The sequence below is a fragment of the Trichosurus vulpecula genome, chromosome 4 (genome assembly GCF_011100635.1).
Source record: "Trichosurus vulpecula isolate mTriVul1 chromosome 4, mTriVul1.pri, whole genome shotgun sequence".
NCBI lineage: Eukaryota > Metazoa > Chordata > Mammalia > Diprotodontia > Phalangeridae > Trichosurus > Trichosurus vulpecula.
This window is the reverse complement of record NC_050576.1, coordinates 218408778-218428716: the sequence shown is the minus strand read 5'-3', so window position 1 is coordinate 218428716 and position 19939 is coordinate 218408778. Positions and strand designations below refer to the sequence as shown.

General features: G+C 37.2%; 1 protein-coding gene across 1 annotated transcript in view; it reads left to right on the top strand.

Annotated features, from left to right (window-relative positions):
- Window positions 1-19939, top strand: part of CCDC40 (coiled-coil domain containing 40) — a 96338-nt gene that overhangs the window by 7939 nt on the left and 68460 nt on the right. The window contains exons 5-7 of the mRNA XM_036756363.1: window positions 6792-6940; window positions 8997-9080; window positions 9160-9379. Of these exons, the coding sequence (XP_036612258.1) occupies window positions 6792-6940; window positions 8997-9080; window positions 9160-9379 (453 nt within the window). The remainder of the gene's footprint in view (window positions 1-6791; window positions 6941-8996; window positions 9081-9159; window positions 9380-19939) is intronic.

Genomic DNA, 19939 nt, shown 5'->3' with positions numbered 1-19939 from the left:
GGTTTTTGTGGTTTTTTTTAGCAAAAAAATTCTTTTCTGAGGGTGAAGAGAACTCGTTCCTTTATATCAGGTAGTAAGAAGGGGGCGACCTGAAGGCTAACATGTAGAATATCCATACATTCTCCAGTCTTCAGAAAGCAGTCCCCTAGAATCTTCCATGTGGGTAACATTTTAGCAAACAGATATTCTGTCACATTTGCTAAACAAACATTACATAAGACTTTTATATCTATATATCCAACCCTAATCTCTCTCCTGAGCTCCAAGGCTGCATTACTAACTGCCTATTGGATATCTCTAACTGGGTCTCCATTAGACATCTCAGACTCAAAATTTCTAAAACATAACTCATCTTTCCTCCAAAAATATACTTCACTTCCTAATTTCACTGTTTCTGTTGAATGCACATCCTTAACACTACTCCCTCAATTCAATGAGTTGCAAAGGCTTTTTAATTCCACCCCCATTACATCTTTTGCCTCCATTTCCTTCTCTTCACCTACACAGCCACTACCCTAGTTCAGTCCCTCATCACTTCTCACCTGAATTGTTTCAATAGCCTAATTGATTTCCCTAGATTCTAAACTGTACCCTCTCCAGTTAGGTCTGATCATGTCACTCCCCTGCTTAAGAAGTTTTATTGGCTCCTTTTACCTAATATAAAATACAAATTCTCCTGTTCAGCATTTAAAGTCCTTTAAAATCTGGTTCCAAGCAATCTTTCCAGATTAATTTCACATTATCAATAGTTTCTGTTCCAGGCAAACTTATCTACTTGTTCTCTACATGTGATATTCCATTTTTCATTTATTATGACTTTACACAGACTGTCACTATGCCTGGAATGTACTACTTCCTCCCTCTTCCTAACTTCCTATATTCCTAACTTGTTTCAAGGATAAACCAAAGCGCTGCTTTCTACACAAAGTCTTTACCGACTCTCCCCAGTTTTTAGTGCCCATCTGCCTCTGAGATTACTTTGTATTGACTTTGTATATGTTTAGTTTAGTATTGTCTTATCTGCATACATATTATAGTGGAATGTAATCTCGTTGAAGGTAGGGACTCTTTCTGGTTTGTATTTCTGTCTCTAGCACATAAAACAATCTGGCACATAATAAATGCTTGTTAAATATATGAGTATATAAAGGAATCAGTTCTTATAGAGGTATTGGTTGAACTAGTTTTTTAGGACCTTTCTAACACTATGATTCTGTGAATTAGTCTAGAACTTTAGAGTTGGTGCTGGGGAGTTTTATTGGAATATCTCCATTTGTAATTAACTGGGTTAAGTGAAATTGTGGGTATTTATAAAAACCTGGATTTTAATTGTTTTGGGATTTTTAGGGAGACGTCAGAGCAAGTATCTATGTGGGCAGGTAAGACTGGGATTGGGCTAACTAAAGGGAAGTAAGATGGAATTTATATTTTACAGAAAAGATAAAGATAATAATTGAGAAAAAATTAACTTTGAATGTTAATGGATTTAATTCACTTATAAAAAGAAAATACATTGCCTTGCATACACATCAAAGACAAAAATGATACCTAAAAGTTTATGAGAAATTGAAACAAAAATTCATCAGCTGACTCCAGAAAACCAGGAATTAAAATCATGCTTTTTGATAAGAATAATTTTAAATGAAAAATTATTAAGATAAAGAATCAGGGCAACTACATCACAATTAAAGAAAAATTAGCCATCAAGGTACTCTAATATGCATGCACATACTTGGACTTGTCTTGAACCTTCATTTTTAAAGGCATAGTTAATTGAACAGCAAAATGATAAAGACCAAAAAACATGATTAGTGGAATTTCAGTGCTTAATTTTCTGAACATTGAATTGAATGTTATGCTGGGAAATTAGACTTGATAGCTATATACAGAAAAAATGAATGGGTTCATTTAAAACTTGAGCAATTATGGATTGAAAATGGACTGGCATTTGGGATTTTGAGGTTCAGAGGGACAAGCCCTGAGAAAAAAATTTGAACTATCACAATTATTGAGCCAGGAATTGAATTTGAGTCATGCCTGGAAATTTGGAAAAACAGTTTATGAGAAGAGAAAATGTGGGAGGAAGGAACTGGGATAACATGATCTGAGCAGCAGCAGAGGTGGTAACAGTGAGGAGGTAGTGTCTGAAGACCTGCCTAGGACTTAATGAATTGAACTCAAAAATGCAACTAAGTGATGATAGGGATGGAGGAAGGATGGAAGGAAAGAGAGGGAGGGGGAGAGAGAGAGAAAGAGAGTCAGAAATATAGGGAGAGGGATACAGAGATAGAGACACAAAGTCAGAGAGACAGAAACAGAGAAGAGCTGACCTACAACAGAGAGGAAAAATTTCAGTGAGATACCAGGTCCCTGCAGGCATCTTAGAATGAAGAACTTGGACTGAAGCTGCTACTTAGTATTGCGTATTCAAGGAGTGAAGAAAGTTCCAAAAGGTCTGCCTTTTCCTAATTTCTACATACAGCTTTTACAGGAATCCTACTGAGGCACCCCTCCATCCCCTTACGTCACACTAGTTGTCACAGAGCTATTCTCAGAGTCTGGACTTGCCAAGGCCAAAAGCAATTACATTGTAAATGTAACTATATACACACACATCAAGGGCACCCTCAGTAATGGGAACAGGCAGGCTTTCACAGGTGATATTCTACAGTAGACCACACCATCTTTACCATCTTGTGTAGTAAAGATGTACAGAATGCAAGATTTAATTGTATTTATTGTTTGTTTATTATGAAAAAGCATTTGATTTAGAAGAATAAAATGCCTCCTTATAGGCTGTCTTTCAATAAGGTGTCTAATCCATATGTCAATAGTCATTCAAGATTTCATGAAAGATATACCTAGAGAAATAACCTTGTTCAACAAACCTCTGGTCATAAACATCAGGAGATGTATAAAATAGAGAGATTGAAGCTTGCCAAAGCTTTTCGCCACTGTGATGGAAACTGTCCAGAATAGATTCCAAGTTTAAAAAGAATTCCTTCTGGATAGTGAGGTCCTCCAGATACTGTTTACAGCTAGTTGCATTAAGCCCTCAAACAATGCAGGGCCTCATAGAAGAGATATGTAACCACTCAAAAAAAAAAAAGAATTTGACTTGACTGCTCACACAGGAAAAACCAGAGAGGCAAAGAATGTTTCTCAGATTATGCCTTGCAGTTAGATAGATAGACTACATAGAACTTGTCCAGCAGTATGTATGTCTGGGACAGAGTACAGATGAATGAATTAAAAGCTTGTATTAAGTGCTTACTATTGGCGAACACTGTGCTAAAGGCTGGTGATTCAGATACAAAAGTGAAAAGTAGTCCTCATGCACAAGGAGTTTTTTTTTAAATTTTCTTTCATCTTTAGAGCTTTTAAAAAAATGTTTAAATCTTTCATACAGATGGAATTCAGTGGGATATTTAGCATATGAGACATTGTGATATAGTAGATTGAGCACTAGCATTGAAGCCAGGAATACCTGGCTTCAGATCCTAGCCCTGACACACACTAGCCATGGGACCCTGAGCAAGTCACTTACTCTCACCATTCTCTGAGACTGTAACTGGCAGAAAAGGTACTGACCTGCATAGGTAGAGAGTTTGTTTTTTTTTTTTTTTTACCCAGGAGATCCCTACATCAATTAAATGACAGTTCCAGTCCCTATCCCTATTATATTGTTGGCAGGACTATAGATAGTGAGACTATACCCTAAAGCTGTTATCACAGGGGGAAAAGGAAATATATCTATACAAAAATAATTATAACTGCTTTATTTGCAATTTAAAAAAAACTGGAAACAGCCCATAAATCGAACCACTGAAGACTAGTTAAATAAACATATACATATATACATACATATATATATATATATATCAGTGTGATAGAATGCTATTTCACCCCCCAAAAGTTTAAATATGAAAAATATGAAAATATATAAATATATGTATATGATGAAAACTTAATTTAGCCTAATTAGAAAAACATATACATTTTCTATGACTATAGTGAAAACCTAGCAGTAACAAAACTTTATAACTACATTGTTGAAAAATAGATCAGAAGAGGATGCAGAGCAAATAAATATTTGTAAAAGTATTAGCATTTTATTAAAGTTTACATTCTTTTTTTATCAAAATGTAAATAGGAGTTTATGTATTTACTTGGGGTTCAACTCCATCTTTTCTTTACTTGTATTCACTGAGAGCATTTATAGAAAAAACTTATTTTAGGGGAAAAAAAAAGAAACAGCTTTTTTCCATATAAATAATGCTATTAATGAAAAATAAAATCCCACAGTGACTAGAATGCTGAACTTAGAGTCAGGTAAGACCTAGATTCAGATCCGGCGTCTGACACTTACTATGTGACTATGACTATAGCTCATGGACTTACTCCCTGTGAGCCTCAGTTTCCTCATCGGTAAAATGAATGTAAATAATACCTCTATCATCTATCTCACATGGTTTTTGTGAGGATCAAATGAGATAATATATGTAGCGTTTTGCAAACCATAAAATGCTCTACAAATGGTCAGGTTTTTATTAATAATCTTTTTGCGATAATTACAATAGCTGGATTTATAGAATGCTTTAAGGTTTGCCAGATACTTTGCGTGCATTGACTATCTCATTTAATCCTCGCAACAGCCTTGTAAAGTTTGTACTGCAGGTGTGATTATCCCCATTGTACAGAAGAGGAAATGTATTGAACCACCTTGCTAGCTCTGGGGAACTGGGAAAACGTCATACCAGTGCCTCATTCCATTCTTCAGCTCAATTGCTGCAGTTAGTTAAACTTACAAAGCTGTTCCTTATTCCAACTTGATTCCTAGAGGAGGCATTATTTAACTGAAGGAAAAATAGGGAAATTTTGTTTTCAGCATTGTTGATGAAAGTTGTCTTTCGTATTTATATGTAAATTACTCTTACAACATTGTGTATAATAAAAGCATATGGTGGTCCACAAGAAAAAAACCACATAGTCTTTTATGCTATTATTGTGAACAAAATGGAAAAATTTGGGCTAGATGAAAGTACAGTTAAGTAGATTTAGAACTGGTCAAACCAGGTAGGCAAGCAAGCATTTATTAAGAGCCTAGCCTGTGCCAGGCACTATTAGGTACTGTGGATAAAAAGAAAGACATGAAATAGTCTCTGTCTTCATGGACCTTATATTGTAATTGGTAAATCATACATTTGTGTGTCTGTGTGCGCATGCGCGCGTGCACACACACACACACACACACACACACACACACACATTGTCTGAGGGGAAGGCATTAGCATCTGTGGGGGTAAGGGAACCTGAAAAAGCTCCATACAGAGAGATTTCAAGAAGCAGAGGTATGGAGGGAGAGTATGCCAGTCCTGGGGCCCAGCCAGGACAAAAGGACAGAGACAGGATATACAGTGCCATATGGAACTAAGAGCAACTCAGCCAGTATGACCTGGCCATAGAGTACAGAGAGGAGACTGATATATATGAAGACAGAAAAGGTACGATGGAATCAGGTTGTGATGAGTTTTAAATGCCAAATAGAGAAGTTTATATTTAAGAAGGAGGCACTGGAGTTTATTTAAAAAAGGATTTATTAACATAGTCATATCTGCACCTTAAAAGAAAAACAACTTTTGGGAGCTGTATAGAGGATGGATTGGAGGTGGCAATAAGCTTGAGGCAGGGAGACCAATTAGGATCCAAAGACCAATCGTTAATGATTATATGCCAACTTGGAGAAAAATCACTAATGGAGTACCCCATGGATCTTTATTTCACCATATGCTATTTATATCTATATCAATGACTTGGATAAATGAGAAGATAGTATGCTTCTTCAATGTGAAGACTATGCAAAGTTAGGAAGTATAACTAACACACTGGATCACAGTCAGGATCCAAAAATCTTAACAAACTAGAACAGTAGGATGAAGCCAATAAAACAAAATGCAACATGAGTAAATGCAACGTCTTGTACTTGGCTTTCAAAACATCAATTTCAGATGTACAGTATAAGGGAGATGTGGCTCCAGGGCAATTCATCTGGAAAAAGGGATCTGAGAATCTTAGTGAGTTTTAGTGTGCTGCGTATTGCATATGAGTTAGTCTGATATGACAACCATAAAAGCCAATGAATTCTTAGACTGCCTTAAGAAAGGCATCAGTGTCTGGAACTAGGGAAGTGGAAGTCTTGCCATACTTACTGGTCTGAACAAATTTAGAATTCTGTGTTCAGTTCTAGATAACTTTTAGGGAGGACGTTTATGAACCAGAGAGCATCCAGAGGAGGCTGGCCATATGAGATAAGTTAAAGGACATGGGGATGTTTGGCCTAATGAAAAAGCTAGCAATTTTACTTCAGTGAATTTCTCACCAAACTTTAAAATCCTAAAGATGAGTTCTCCCAAATCCAAAATCAAGAGAGCTGAATGTTTTGTGGAAGCTGATTTGTCATATGTGAATGTAAATACATATATGAAGCACATCTTTGTCCTCCCACAACTAACTAGTAATGAACCGAGAACCACTAGTTTTCAGGCAGTCTTTAAAGGTTGGATCATAGAATAAATGGTGACAAATTTGTATGTGTAAATTTTATTCTGTTCTCTATTATGCTGCATTAGATTTCTGAGAGAACATGTTTAATTGAGCCTTCACTTGATTTTTTTCCTTATCAGCAGAGTTATTAACCCACTGATTATATCGACTTTTAAGAGTATCCAATACGCTATCCTACCTGACATTTCTCATTTCTTCTTTCCTCTACCCCCTCTCAATCCCAATAGGAACAGGTGTCAGAGCAGTTGCTCCATTGTTGGATACTATTAATTTCTTCAGCCCTGCTGGGGGAATTGAGATGGAGCATATATCAGAATCGGATATAAGTGAGGAGGTGGAGGAAGAAACGCAGTTGGTGGTTTTGGATCCAGACCATGTAAGAAGATTCTTAAATTTTACTTTTGGCGTAAGCAGCCAAACGTGGATTGAGAAACAACTGGGTTACGTGTTGATCGGCAGCTACATTTTAATTATATTTTCTCTCTCTGCTCTATCTAGCCAACTTCTACTTCCCTGAGCATCATAGTTCAGTGTTATCTCTCCCTGCTCTAAATTCTTACCACACTTGTCTGGAACATTCATTTCACATTTAACGTATATTGTCATATATTTGGGGGATTGTATTTATTTAGTATTTAATTTTTACCCAGTTACATGTAAAAAACAATTTTTTAACATTTGTTTTCAAAACCTTGAGTTCCAAATTCTCTCCCTTTTCCCTCTTTACTCCCCCCCCCACTGAGAAGGCAAGCAATTCCATATAGGTTATACATGTGTAATCATGCAAAACATATCCATAATAGTCATGTTGTGAAAAACATAGACAAAAATACTGTCATGTATTTTAACTGTACAATGCATTTCTTGTTTCCCCATCCCTTCTTAAGAACAAGGACAATTCCTGATAGATTTTTTTTCCTACTCCTCATAATGCATAGCATGGTTGATTTTTTCCAAAATGGTTAATTATGTATATGACTAATATGAACATATTAGATGTAAGCCAATTTGGTGGATTATGGTTCTCAGGCTAATAAGGAGAAATGGGGAATTGGGAAGAGCCTACCAAAATGTCCAAAGGTGATATGCATGTTTCCACAGCCAAACTTTGACCGATTTTTAATCTTAGCTTTGACAATTTGTACCTTTTCCAAAGCCAAGACCTCTATCTCCATTAACTAATATTTGTTTTCTATTATATGGATGTGTAGTATGCCCCTCTACAGCTGTCTCTCCAACTTCCACTCGCATTGATGAGCTAGGTCCTTAGAAGATAACTGACTACTACTCTCTTCAGAGTTCTAGAGTTGGCTTTCTACTTCTGTCACTCATGAATCTCTGCCACTGTGTTTTCCACTAAGATCGGTCAGCCAGACTTCAATTAGTTTTTAGAAAAGGGTATTTGCTAAGGTGGCATAGTAGGAATGATTGGTACAAAGCATACCCATACCCCACAAGCTGTGCACACAAAGTCCCTGGGGAGAAGAGGCTCAATCTTAAAGGACAAAGGTAGTGAGATACATATACAGAGATCATGTAAGGAAAATGAATAGCTCTTCTTTGTGGAGACTCCTTTGTGGAGACCTTTGATGGACTCTAGAAATCGGTGCCTTTCTAGGGTCCATAGCTGACATTCTCCACCAAACAGGGTTATATTCCTTGAAGCTGCTTTCCTCCCTCAGGCGGTTATCCATATTTGTTCTTAGAGTTTCTCTCTCTGTTTCCAGCTGTCTGTGTTGTCTGCTACTGGTCTAGAGTTTCCAATAACATGATTAATGGGAGGAAGAGAAGAGAAACAGAGACAGACAGAGAGATAAAGTCAGAGAACCAGAGATGAAGAAAGAGACAGAGACAGAGAAAGGAGAGAGAGTCAGAGAAAGAAAGAGAGAGAGAGAGAGAGAGAGAGAGAGAGAGAGAGAGAGAGAGAGAAATGACCCCATCCATCTCCCACCACCACCACCACTGCCAGTGACTTTCAGTGGCACAGAACTTGGAGTCCTCCAGTGATAAGTTGTTTCACCAGTTGACTCTTTCATCTCTGAACTCAGTGTTACTTTCATACATGGGCTCAGAGATGTATCTGATTCTTTCAGCTAATCATAAGATGTTTCTCTGAGGTATCATCTGCCTTCATCTAATGGCTCAAAGACCTATATTCTTTTCAAATTAAGGGTTTGTGCAAACTTTGTGTTGAAATTATGGGAAAATTCCTTAATGCCTTGTTTATGCCGTTGATTGGTTGACTATTTGGGGTGGTGGTGGAACCACACTCCTATATTTCTAATAGTAGGAACTTAATAAATGTTTCCTCATGCATGCATTCATTAATGCACATGTGAATTACACAGTGTTAAAAACCAAACATGTAAAATGTTCTTATTTCCTACCACTGGATTCTGGGTAGTAAAAACACTGTTTTTTCTTTATTTCAGCCCTTGATGAAAAGATTCCAAACTGCACTGAAGAATTATCTAAAGAAACAAATAGATAAGCTGAAATTGGAGATCCATGAGCTGGTACAGTATCAGTTTACTTGATCAACCACACACGTTTAGTCCAATGTAGGTGGCACTAACTGACTTCTTTTCTATACAGACTGTGGCTACAAAGCATGGCAAAACTCAAAGGGAGGAGCTTGGTGTACAACTCTATGGTGTACAGCAGCATTTGGCCCAGCTACAGATGGAACTGGAGAAGAACCATGATCAATATTCTGTTCTTGAGGCTGAGAGGAGGCAGACAGAGGAAGAACTCCGAAACACAAGGGCCCTCTACAACAAAACCATTGCGACAGTCAAGGAGGAACGGAAAAAAAGTAAACAGCAACATCTTTTTTAACTTGCTTTTCTTTCAATTTATAGTGCAACCTCGTTGTGTCTTTCATAACACAAAGGGCCCATAGTAATCATGCATGCACAATTCTCCCCGAGTATATTGAGACTTGAAAGCATACAATTCAAAGTATTATAGTGGAAAGTCTTATTAGGGAAAGAAAGGAAGGGAACAAACATTTATTAAGCACCTACTATGTGCCAGGCACTGTGCCAAGTACTTTATAAATATTGTTCCATTTATCCTCACAACAACCCTGGGAGGTAGGTGCTCTTATCCCCATTTTATAGTTGAGGAAACTAAAGCAGACAGGGGTTAAAGGATTTGCCCAGGTTCACATAGCTAGTAGTGTCTGAGGCTGGATTTGAACTCAGATCTTCCTTAGTTCTATCCGCAGCACTACCCAGTCACCTCTATTAAAGTGAGGGAAATCAAATAGAAGTAAAAGAATAAATAACCATCAGTCTCCAAAGACACCTGATTGTGAGGATCCTCGCTCATAAATACTGGGTTGGTTTGGGGGTTTGTGTCTTTTTTTTTTTTTACTCTCTGTTGCTCAAGGTGGGAGAAGATGCAAAGTTAGCAGCTTGTTCTCCTCTTTATTGTCTCTCTCCATAGTTCCATAGCCTGACCACAGCTTCCCCAGGTTTTCAGATCAGCAAGCGAGTCTTTAGACTCCTCTAGTTTTCATTGACATCCTCCCAGTGTAAGAGAAAAACAAAAATTATATTTGGAGTCCTTCTTTCCTGTTGGCTAATGCTCCCTACAAGCCCTTTCTTCTTTCCCTATCCATCACTATGCTTAGAACAGAGACTTCAGTTTCTCTAGTTACTCAAATAGTAAAGGAACAGGGAAGGAACGATATTCCATCACTTACTACATAATATACAACATACTAAACATCAACAAATACTCACTTTAAAATTAAATCGAACTTTTATTGCTATCTTTTTTAATGTCACATTCATTTGTGAAAATATGCCTCCCCCCTTTACCCAAAGAGCCATCCCTTATAAAAATGAATTTAAAAAAAAAGAAGAAAAAGATTTTCAAAATTAAGGAAACAAATACTTACAAAAGACCACATTAGGTACTATGAAAGATGTAAAGAAGTATCAGATGAAGTCCCTGACTTCAAGGTATTCATAATCTCAGTAGGGAATGAACAAATGAATGAAAAAGCAATTATTAAATGTGTAATATGTACCAAGCACCATACTAAGTGCAGGGGATACAAATACAAGCAAGATGGGCATACATAACACCTAAAGGGATGCCACAAAAGTGTGGGGGTGGGGGATAGAGTTAAGGCTTCAGGAAATATAAGGCAAAAGCTCACCTATCAGAAATTGGGATGGAGTTCAGGATTCTGTGGGCAAGTTTGAGGAGGATGGCCAGAGTGGAGGCGCCATGGTTAGGACTGATGTCATTGAAGTCAAATTTCTGCTGCCAAAATTAAAGACTTAAAGAAAGAAGAGTAGGTATTAAATAAAACTTAAAGAGACACTACTATTTCCTCAATGGGGCCCCTAGAACCATATGAGGGAAAATCTTATCTATTTTAAGTTTTATAAACTTTCCAAAGGCAAAAGCATTAATGCAATTCCTCTTTTCCCCCTGTGCAAAATATGAATTCAAAAGCAGTCGTTTGCCATCAGCATGGAGCTAGGATACTGCTTGTGGCCATGTTGCCATCCCTATAGCCCGTGCTCACAGGTCCCTGCTTCTCTACAAGGTAGAGCTGAGAGTAGTGACTAAAGAATAAATAGGTCATGCCTAGTCGGGGTAGAAAGGGAAGGACTGGAAAAGATGGGTAATGTTCACATCCTAAACAGAAGGGCCAGACTAAAGTGAGACTCCCACCTCCTGCAGCAGTTTGGCAGGTGAACTTTTCACATCATGTAAACAACCCTTCACTGACACACTATTCCGGAAGCAAGATCTGTGTATATAAAGCAATCACTAACAATACAAGGTAGTTAATGTTTAAGTGCTAAATATAAACAATAAATGCTCCAAGAAATCAAAAAAGAAGAAATTTAGATTTCTTCTTACTAGCTAGGATGGACTCCAAAGACCAAGTGGGCTTTAAGCTAGTGAGATTCAGGTATATGCAGAAAAGAGAAGTAATGGCCTCTCAGATGAGAGTAATGGTCTGAACAGAGAAACGAAGATGTGTCCAAGGAACAATGAGTTGACAAGTTTGGCATGAAGATATGGAGAACAGGGAGGGAAATAAGTTTGAAAAGATAGGCCAGGGCGTGATGTTGGAGGACCTTGAACATACATATTTATGTGAGTCCATTTTCTATTCCCAGAAGTAATAATTTAGCAGGCATTATGCATTTTAGGTATATTAATTAATTTTACTTATACATCATTTTCTTCTCTCTTAACCGCTCTTCAACTCTAATAGTATTTTTTAAAAAGTATTGATGTCTTTTGTTTGTTTACGTCACAAGTTTCTTCCAGTATCCCTTCTTCTTCCTCTACCACAGAGCCATCTATGACAGGTGAAAGATAAAATGACTGAGGAAACAAGGGTTCAAGCTTCCACAAATCAGGACCAGTCTCCTTGCTCACTTTTGACACTGGACCCCAAATACAGGAAAAGACATATTTTTATACATTAAAAACAATCAAATAAATTTAAAATATATTCTAAAAATCAAATAAAAAAATTTAAAAGCCAATTAATTGAAAGGAAACAACCAGGATACAAGAGATAATCTGATTTCTAACTGGAGAAAAGATTAGGGATTTTCCAAGTTGGGAGAGGGAAAGCAACAGGTGCAATTCTTTGAATTAAGAAAAAGATTGATCAGTATGGGGCCAGTTTTTAGATAAGACATATGGGTTGATTTAGATGTACAATTCTTTTCCTTGCATTAATCTTTGGATCTCACTGGGTTTCTGATCAGCATAACCTAGGTCCTTAGTTAAGGGTATCTAAGTAGGTGGTAGAAGTGATCCAGCTTCCCAGACATGCAGGGCTAGGTTCAAACAATGCATTATAGTTTATCCTCACAACTCCCATAACTGAATAAAGTTTTCTTGCAGGATAGAAATTTGACCAGACCTATAATTGAATAGAAAGGGAATAGAACTACCTTCAGAATTGAGACACAAGATGGAGTCAGTTTGGTTTATTCCATTCCCACAGTTAACCATTTGCTGCTCCAATTCCCTCAATTCCTTCAATTTCCCCTTTTTGATTCATGGGGGAATGGGCTGCCCATTCCCCCCATGGATCACTTATCTATAAGCCAAATCTATAAGTTTTTTCACATATTCATAATCAGAATTACATAAATCAGGTTACATATCAAGCTATTTGGAGGACTTACAATGGACTAATTCTGAGAGGAAAGATTTACATGTCACCAAGGTAACCAAGAAAACTTGAACATAAACATAAACACCATGAAACAAAAGGCCAGAGCAATATAATAATGATCATTAATATTCACTAACATCAAATCTCCTTGTATCCTAGTAACCCATTCCCAATGTTTATCTAATCAGCACATTTTGAGTCCCAAATGTCTCATGTAGTTGTCTGGTCCTAGAATATCTTCTCTTGCACATTCTGGAATGTCTCAGGACAACTCTGAAGGGGGCTTACTTCTCTGATTCTAAATCACTTATAGAGACTCCTAGATAATTCTGCTAAAATCTGCCAGTAACAAGACTTAATAAAATTTAGTACAAGCTCTTAAATTTGATTCTCCAAACCTGATATTTCAGAGAATTTCAGTTGTTGTTTCTCCCTTTATAAACCCTATACCTGATATGAGAATCTTTTAAAAAATTTTCATGTGAGTATAACTTGTAGAATGAACTCTTCTGTCTTTTAAAATTATCAGACAGATATCTTAAAAATGGGAAAATAATTTTACTTCCTTTACAATTATAAATACAATTTTATGTGTAAAATCCTTAATCCAATTTTGAGAACTTATTACTAAAATATACTCACAGCCTAAATTTCCATACTAGATACATTTGGAAGCCAACCACATACATATGTTTATAGTTCTGAGAGAAAACAGTCTAATCTTGTTAATTTCCCAAAACTTACTACTCCATTTACTGGAAAACCTTTTTATTACATCTTTGTCTTATTACTTTGTCTAATTTACCCTTTTTAAAAATATAATTTATTAATTTTTAGTTTTCAACATTCACTTCCATAAGTTTTAAATTTTCTCCACCTCCCTTCCCTTCCCCCTCCCTAAGATGGCATGCAATCCAATATAGGCTCTACATAAACATTCTTATTAAACATATTTTCACATTAGTCATGTTGTATAGAAGAGTTAGAACAAATGAGAGGAACCATGAGAAACAAAAAACAAAATTAAAAAACAAAACAAAAAAATTGCAAATGGTGTGCTTCAACCTGCATTCAGACTCCATATTTCTTTCTCTGGATATGGATGGCATTTTCCATTATGAGTCTTTTGGAGTGGTTTTAGGGCCTTGCATTGCTGAGAAGAGCTAAGTCTTTCAAAGTCAGTCATTGCACAATGTGGCTGTTATTGTGTACAGTGTTCTCTTGGTTCTGCACACTTTGCTCAGCATCAGTTCATATATGTCTTTCCAGGTTTTTCTGAAGTCCGCCTACTCATTATTACCTATAGCACAGTAGTATTCCATTATATTCATATACCACAACTTGTTCAGCCATTCTCCAATTGATGGGCATCCCCTTAATTTCCAATTCTTTGCCACCACCAAAAGAGCTGCTATAAATATTTTTGTACATCTGGGTCTTTTTCCCACTTTTATTATCTCTTTAGGATACAAGCCTAGAAGTGGTATTGCTGGGTCAAAGGGTATGCACTATGGCACCTTTTAGTAGGATATAGTTTCCTTCCTTATCTCTTTTAATTAGATCTATTTTTGCTTTTACTTTGTCTGAGATTAGGGTTGCTATCCCTGCTTTTTTACTTTAGCTGAAGCATAATATATTCTACTCCAGCCTTTTACCTTTCCTCTGTGTATATCCCTCTGTTTCAAGTGTGTTTCTCATAAACAACATTGTGGGATTGTGGTTTTTAATCCATTCAGCTATCCGCTTCTGTTTTATGGAAGAGTTCATCCCATTCATATTCACAGTCATGATTACTATCTGTCTTTCTTTCTATATTATTTTCCCCCCTGCTTATGCTTTTCTCTCTCCTTTCATTGCTTTCAACCACTGTCTCCCTCAGTCTACCCTCCCTTCTATTTGCCCCCTCCCTTTTCTTTCACTTTTCCCCTCCTACTTCCTATACAGAGAGTTACATTTCTATACTTAACTAATTATGTTATTCCCTCTTTGAGCCAAATCTGATGAGAGTAAGGTTCAAATAATGCACATCTCCCTCCCTTCTTTCCCTCTACTGTAATAGGTTTTTGTGGCTTTACATGTGATGTAATTAATTTATCCTTGTCTGCCTTCTCCTTTCCTCTTCTCCCAGCACAATCCCTTTTCACCACTTAATTGGATTTTTTTTCATCACATCAAAATCAACTTATGCCCACACCCTCTGTCAATGCATACCCCTTTGAAATGGTGTAATAACAATACAGTTCTCAAGAGTAACAGGTGTCATCTTCCCTTGTAGGGTTGTAAACAGTTTGCCCTTATTAATAACATGTTGCTTTTTTCTTTCCTGTTTACCTTTTTAATGCTTCTCCTGAGTCTTGTATTCAAATATCAAATTTTCTGTTGAGCTCCGATCTTTTCGTCAGGAAGGTTTGGAAGTCTATTTTGTTGAATGTCTATTTCCTTCCCTGAAAGATTTCTCTGTTTCTCAGTTTCTCTGGGTAGTTGATCCTTGGTTGTAATCCAAGCTCCTTTGGCTTATGGAATATTATATTCCATGCCCTCTGATCTTTTAATGTAGAAGCTGCAAGGTCCTGCATAATTCTGACTGTGGTTCCATGATATTTAAATTGTTTCTTTCTGGCTGCCTGCCAGTTTCTCTGGGTAGTTGATCCTTGGTTGTAATCCAAGCTCCTTTGGCTTATGGAATATTATATTCCATGCCCTCTGATCTTTTAATGTAGAAGCTGCAAGGTCCTGCATAATTCTGACTGTGGTTCCATGATATTTAAATTGTTTCTTTCTGGCTGCCTGCAGTATTTTCTCTTTGACCTGGTAATTTTGGAATTTGGCTACAGTATTCCTTAGCTTTTCAATTCAATTCAGCCTTTCCAGAGGTGATTGATGGATTCTTTTGATGCCTATTTTACCTTCTAGTTCTAGGACCTCAGGTCAGTTTTCTTGTTGATTTCCTAAAAGATGCTGTCCAAGCTCTTTTTTTTCATCATGGTTTTCAGGTAGACCAATAATTTTTAAGTTGTCTCTCCTGGATCTATTTTCCAGGTCAGTTGTTTTACCAATGAGGTATTTTATGTCTTCTACTTTTTCATTCTTTTGTTTCTGTTTGACTGATTCTTGATATCTCATAGAGTCATTAGTTTCCACTTGCCTGATTCTAATTTTTAATGAATTGTTTTCTTCTCTTAGATTTTGTACCTCCTTTTCCATTTGGCCCATTTTACTTTTTTAGGAGTTCTTCTCTTCAGTGGGTTTTTGTGCCTCCTTTTCCATTTGGTCAATTCTACTTTTCAAGGACTTGTTTTCTACAGTCAATTTTTGTCCTTCCTTTTCCAAGCTATTGATTCTGTCTTGCATATCTCTCATTTCTTTTCCCATTTTTTCTTCTACCTCTCTTATTTGACTTTTAAAATCCTTCTTGAACTCTTCAAGAAAGGCTTTTTGGGCTTGAGACCAGTTCATATTCCCCTTTGAGGTTTCAGGTGTGAGTATATTGACATGATTTTCTGAATTTGTGCCTTGATCTTGCCTGCCTCCATAATATGGTCAGTGTCCATTTCTGCTTTTTGCTCATGATGTTTGCCTAATTCCTGGCTGTTAGAGTTGAGCTGTCCTGCTGGAGTGCAGGAGGCACTGACCCAAGCTTCTTATGCTAGGAGCCCAGAATCTGGCTACTAGCTTTGTGTGCTGGGGCCTCAGGTCCTGGCAGCTGAAGGCTCTAGGGGTCTGGGCAGCTTACCTGGTTTCTGAGCTGGGGTCAGTAACACTGGAGCTCTTGGGGTGGGGGTAGGGAGTCTGGCCCCTGGAGGACTACTGCGTGCCTAAGCCTTGCACTTGAATGTTTGGCTGTTGAAGGATGTCTGCCAGTCTGGAGCTGTGCCTCCTAGAGTTGTGCTTCTTGGAGTTATACTGAAGCACCGGGAGATTTGGCTGCAGAGAACACTGGACCACGTGGTGGTTTTCCAAGCTGGTATCTACTGGCTCTCCTGTCTGTGTACTGTCACTGTGGGGTGGGTGGGTGGGGTTCCTGGTGTTGGTGCTTGCCTGCTCTACCACTCTGGAGTTCAGTATCTCCCCCTGGTTGGCAGGAAGCCTCCCATTCCTGTACAGCTCCCTTTCCCCCAGAATGAGAGGGGCCTTCCCTATTAATCCCCCAAGTTTCCTGGGCTACAAGACTACTGCACCCCATCTTTCTACTGGCTCAGCTGTTCCAAGGTTTTAACTGGGGTGATATTTTCTGGGCTTTCAGAAGTCAATAAGGGAGGGTGAGAGTGACTTACTTTTTATTCCGCCATCTTGGCTCCCAGAAGCCTAATTTATCCTTTTGAAGGATATTATCCCTATATCCTAATTTGACCATGAATACAGATTAAAACTGTAAGATTTTCCATACTTTCACCCTATTATAGTAATTCAGAGATGTTCCAGTATCGGTCTATCAATTAATAGATTTAGTATTGTACTTAAAAAAAAGTCTACTGCTCACCTGCCTTATTATAGACGTTTGCTGTGAAAGGAAAAGAAGGGACACCATTTTAACAATGTCAAGACTCGCCCCCTCAGGGGCACAGACTGACCTGACATGTACCATAACAAGGGAAAAACTCCCTTAGCTCTGTTTGATCCTAGGTACAAGTCAGAACTGATTGCTGCAATCATGTAGTCACGAGGTATCAAAAGCAAGGCTCAGGATTAACCAGGTGGAGAAATTTCCTGTTCAGAAAGGAAATCGTTTTCCTATTGGCTTCATGCCAATTCAGCAACAAAAACTCAAAACAAGAGTAATATCCCTCAAATACCAAAATTTCAGTAACCATGACTTAGGGCTTAAGTATTATTAATTTTCTCATGTTTCCCTTATAGTTACATTTCATTTATCCTTTACTTATACATTAAAACTAACCACATTCTGGGGTTTCAGGCATACAGCAAATATCTGGTAATTGACTTATGTTAATATACTACATATTGAGCATATCAATTTATTAAGCAATGCATGCCAATTGCCCAACAAATTGGGACCACATCCCATGTGAAAAACAGTATTTTTTTAAAGACAGAAAGAAGAAAAAGTCAGCATTAATACAACAAAAAGTCTGAAAATATGTGCAATGTGTAACACTTGTGAACTCCTAACCTCCTCAAAAGGGTTGGGTCAGAGTGTCTTCTCATAGTTCTTCTTTTGTATATATAGTTTTTCTTGGCCTCGCTTACTTCACTCTGCATCAATTCATATAGCTCTCTCTGCTTCTTTCTATTTGTCACATCTGTCATTTCACAGTAGTATTCCATTATTACATTAAAAATTCCATTTAGGCACATAACCACGATTTATTTAGCCATTCCCCAACTGATAGGCATCTACTTTGTTTCCAATTGTTTGCTATCATAAAAATGTTGCTAATAATATTTTGGTGTGCTTGAGGACTTTCTTCTTATCAATGGCCTCCTTAGTAATGGAATCCTTGCGTCAAAGGGTATGGATATATTAGTCCCTTTATTTACATAATTCCAAATTGCTTTCCATAATGGTTCTAACAGTATGAAAACAACAATTTTCTACTATCTATCTTTGATCTTTTGTTAACTAAACTTCTCTACTAATTGAGTTTGTGAAAATGCTAAACACAATTCCCTCTATGCAGCGGACAGAGGATTAGTTCAATTATAGAAATTAAGGATATTAGTTGTTTAAAGGAAACCTTGCCAGAAGGAATCCAACCTAAATGTATTTGGAGACAAGTTTCTGATGACAAGTAATATGTCAGTTAGAAAACAGCCAACCTAAAATATCAAAATAATAAATAAAATTGAAAATTATGGCATTATGAAAGTCTGTCAAAATGGAAGATAATATAAAAGTATGGTAATCATCAGGGATTCTATGAAAAGAAAAGATGGAGGACGATCATTTCAGTATTTATCTCATACTATCCAGATTAAGAGGTGGATGCTGTGATTTTAGATAATCAGTTCTCCAGAATAGAAAGGCAAGCTGTCCAGTTACCATAGCTTGATAGAAGTATTCCCAAAGAACATCCAGCTGCTTTGCTCCAGTTCATTATTTATACTGCAATTTTCTCATTGATAATCTACTTTCTTGAGCATCGCCAACCTGTCCATCCAACTTTGTTGTATACTACTTCCCTTCACACATGCTGCGTTGTAGGCTAACCAAGCTACTTGAGGCTCTCTGAGTTTACCCTGCCCCTTCATGCCTCTGTGACCATTATATCCCATGTCTGGAATGATTTTCCTAGACAAACCTTTGTCTGCTGAAAAACTTCCCTTCAAGACCCAGTTCAGAGTCTACCTCTTCTATGAAACCTTCTGTAATCCTCACATATAAATAATCTCTTCTTAGCAAATCTCTACACACATTTATTTTATCTTCACCCATCCTCATTAGATTTATAAGCTACTCGGGGGCAGGAACTGTGCCTTGTTTTATATTTGTATATAAATATATAAATACAATATATAAAATAGTTATGATTATTATGTATAATTATACACAATCATTTATAATTATATATTACATATGCGTGCATATGTAAGTGTGTATGTGTATGCACATACACACACACATATCTGATACTTCAAGTCCCAACTTTGTCCATGCTGACCATATCTAGTCCATCCCATTCACTTTATTTTCTTGGTTTCCAAATTGTGGCTGCTTGCTTCTGTTACTAACTTGCCCTGATAAGGCCAAACCAAGCACCAAGGGAGCATCCTACCATGCCTTATTCTTCTGGCTTAAATCCTTCAGTATCCAGGGCCAAACAGACATTAGTTGTGATTATAAATTAATAAATCGGCATTGTAGGCTTCAAATCAATCTTCTGAGTTGGGTTAGTGTCAATACATTCACCAAGGTCTGACCCAGTGTCTTATCACAGTTCCTGGCCCACAATAGGCACTTGATGAATGCTTAGAGATAGATCATTTGATCATGTCTGGGTCAATGGATAATGACACATTTCTGGTCTGAAATGAAGGTTGAAAGCAAGAGGCAAGGCCCGTATAGAGATATTAGTCAACTTTCTAAAATTATTATATCACCACATCTTATCCCCTCAAGATGAATGTTTCTTCACTGTAACTACTCCTACCACTTCATTTTTTAAAATATTTTCCCTTGAAAGCTGTAGATTTGGCAACATTTCTGTGAAGAGGAATGCTGCAAAATTAAAGTGTTGTGTCCTTAGA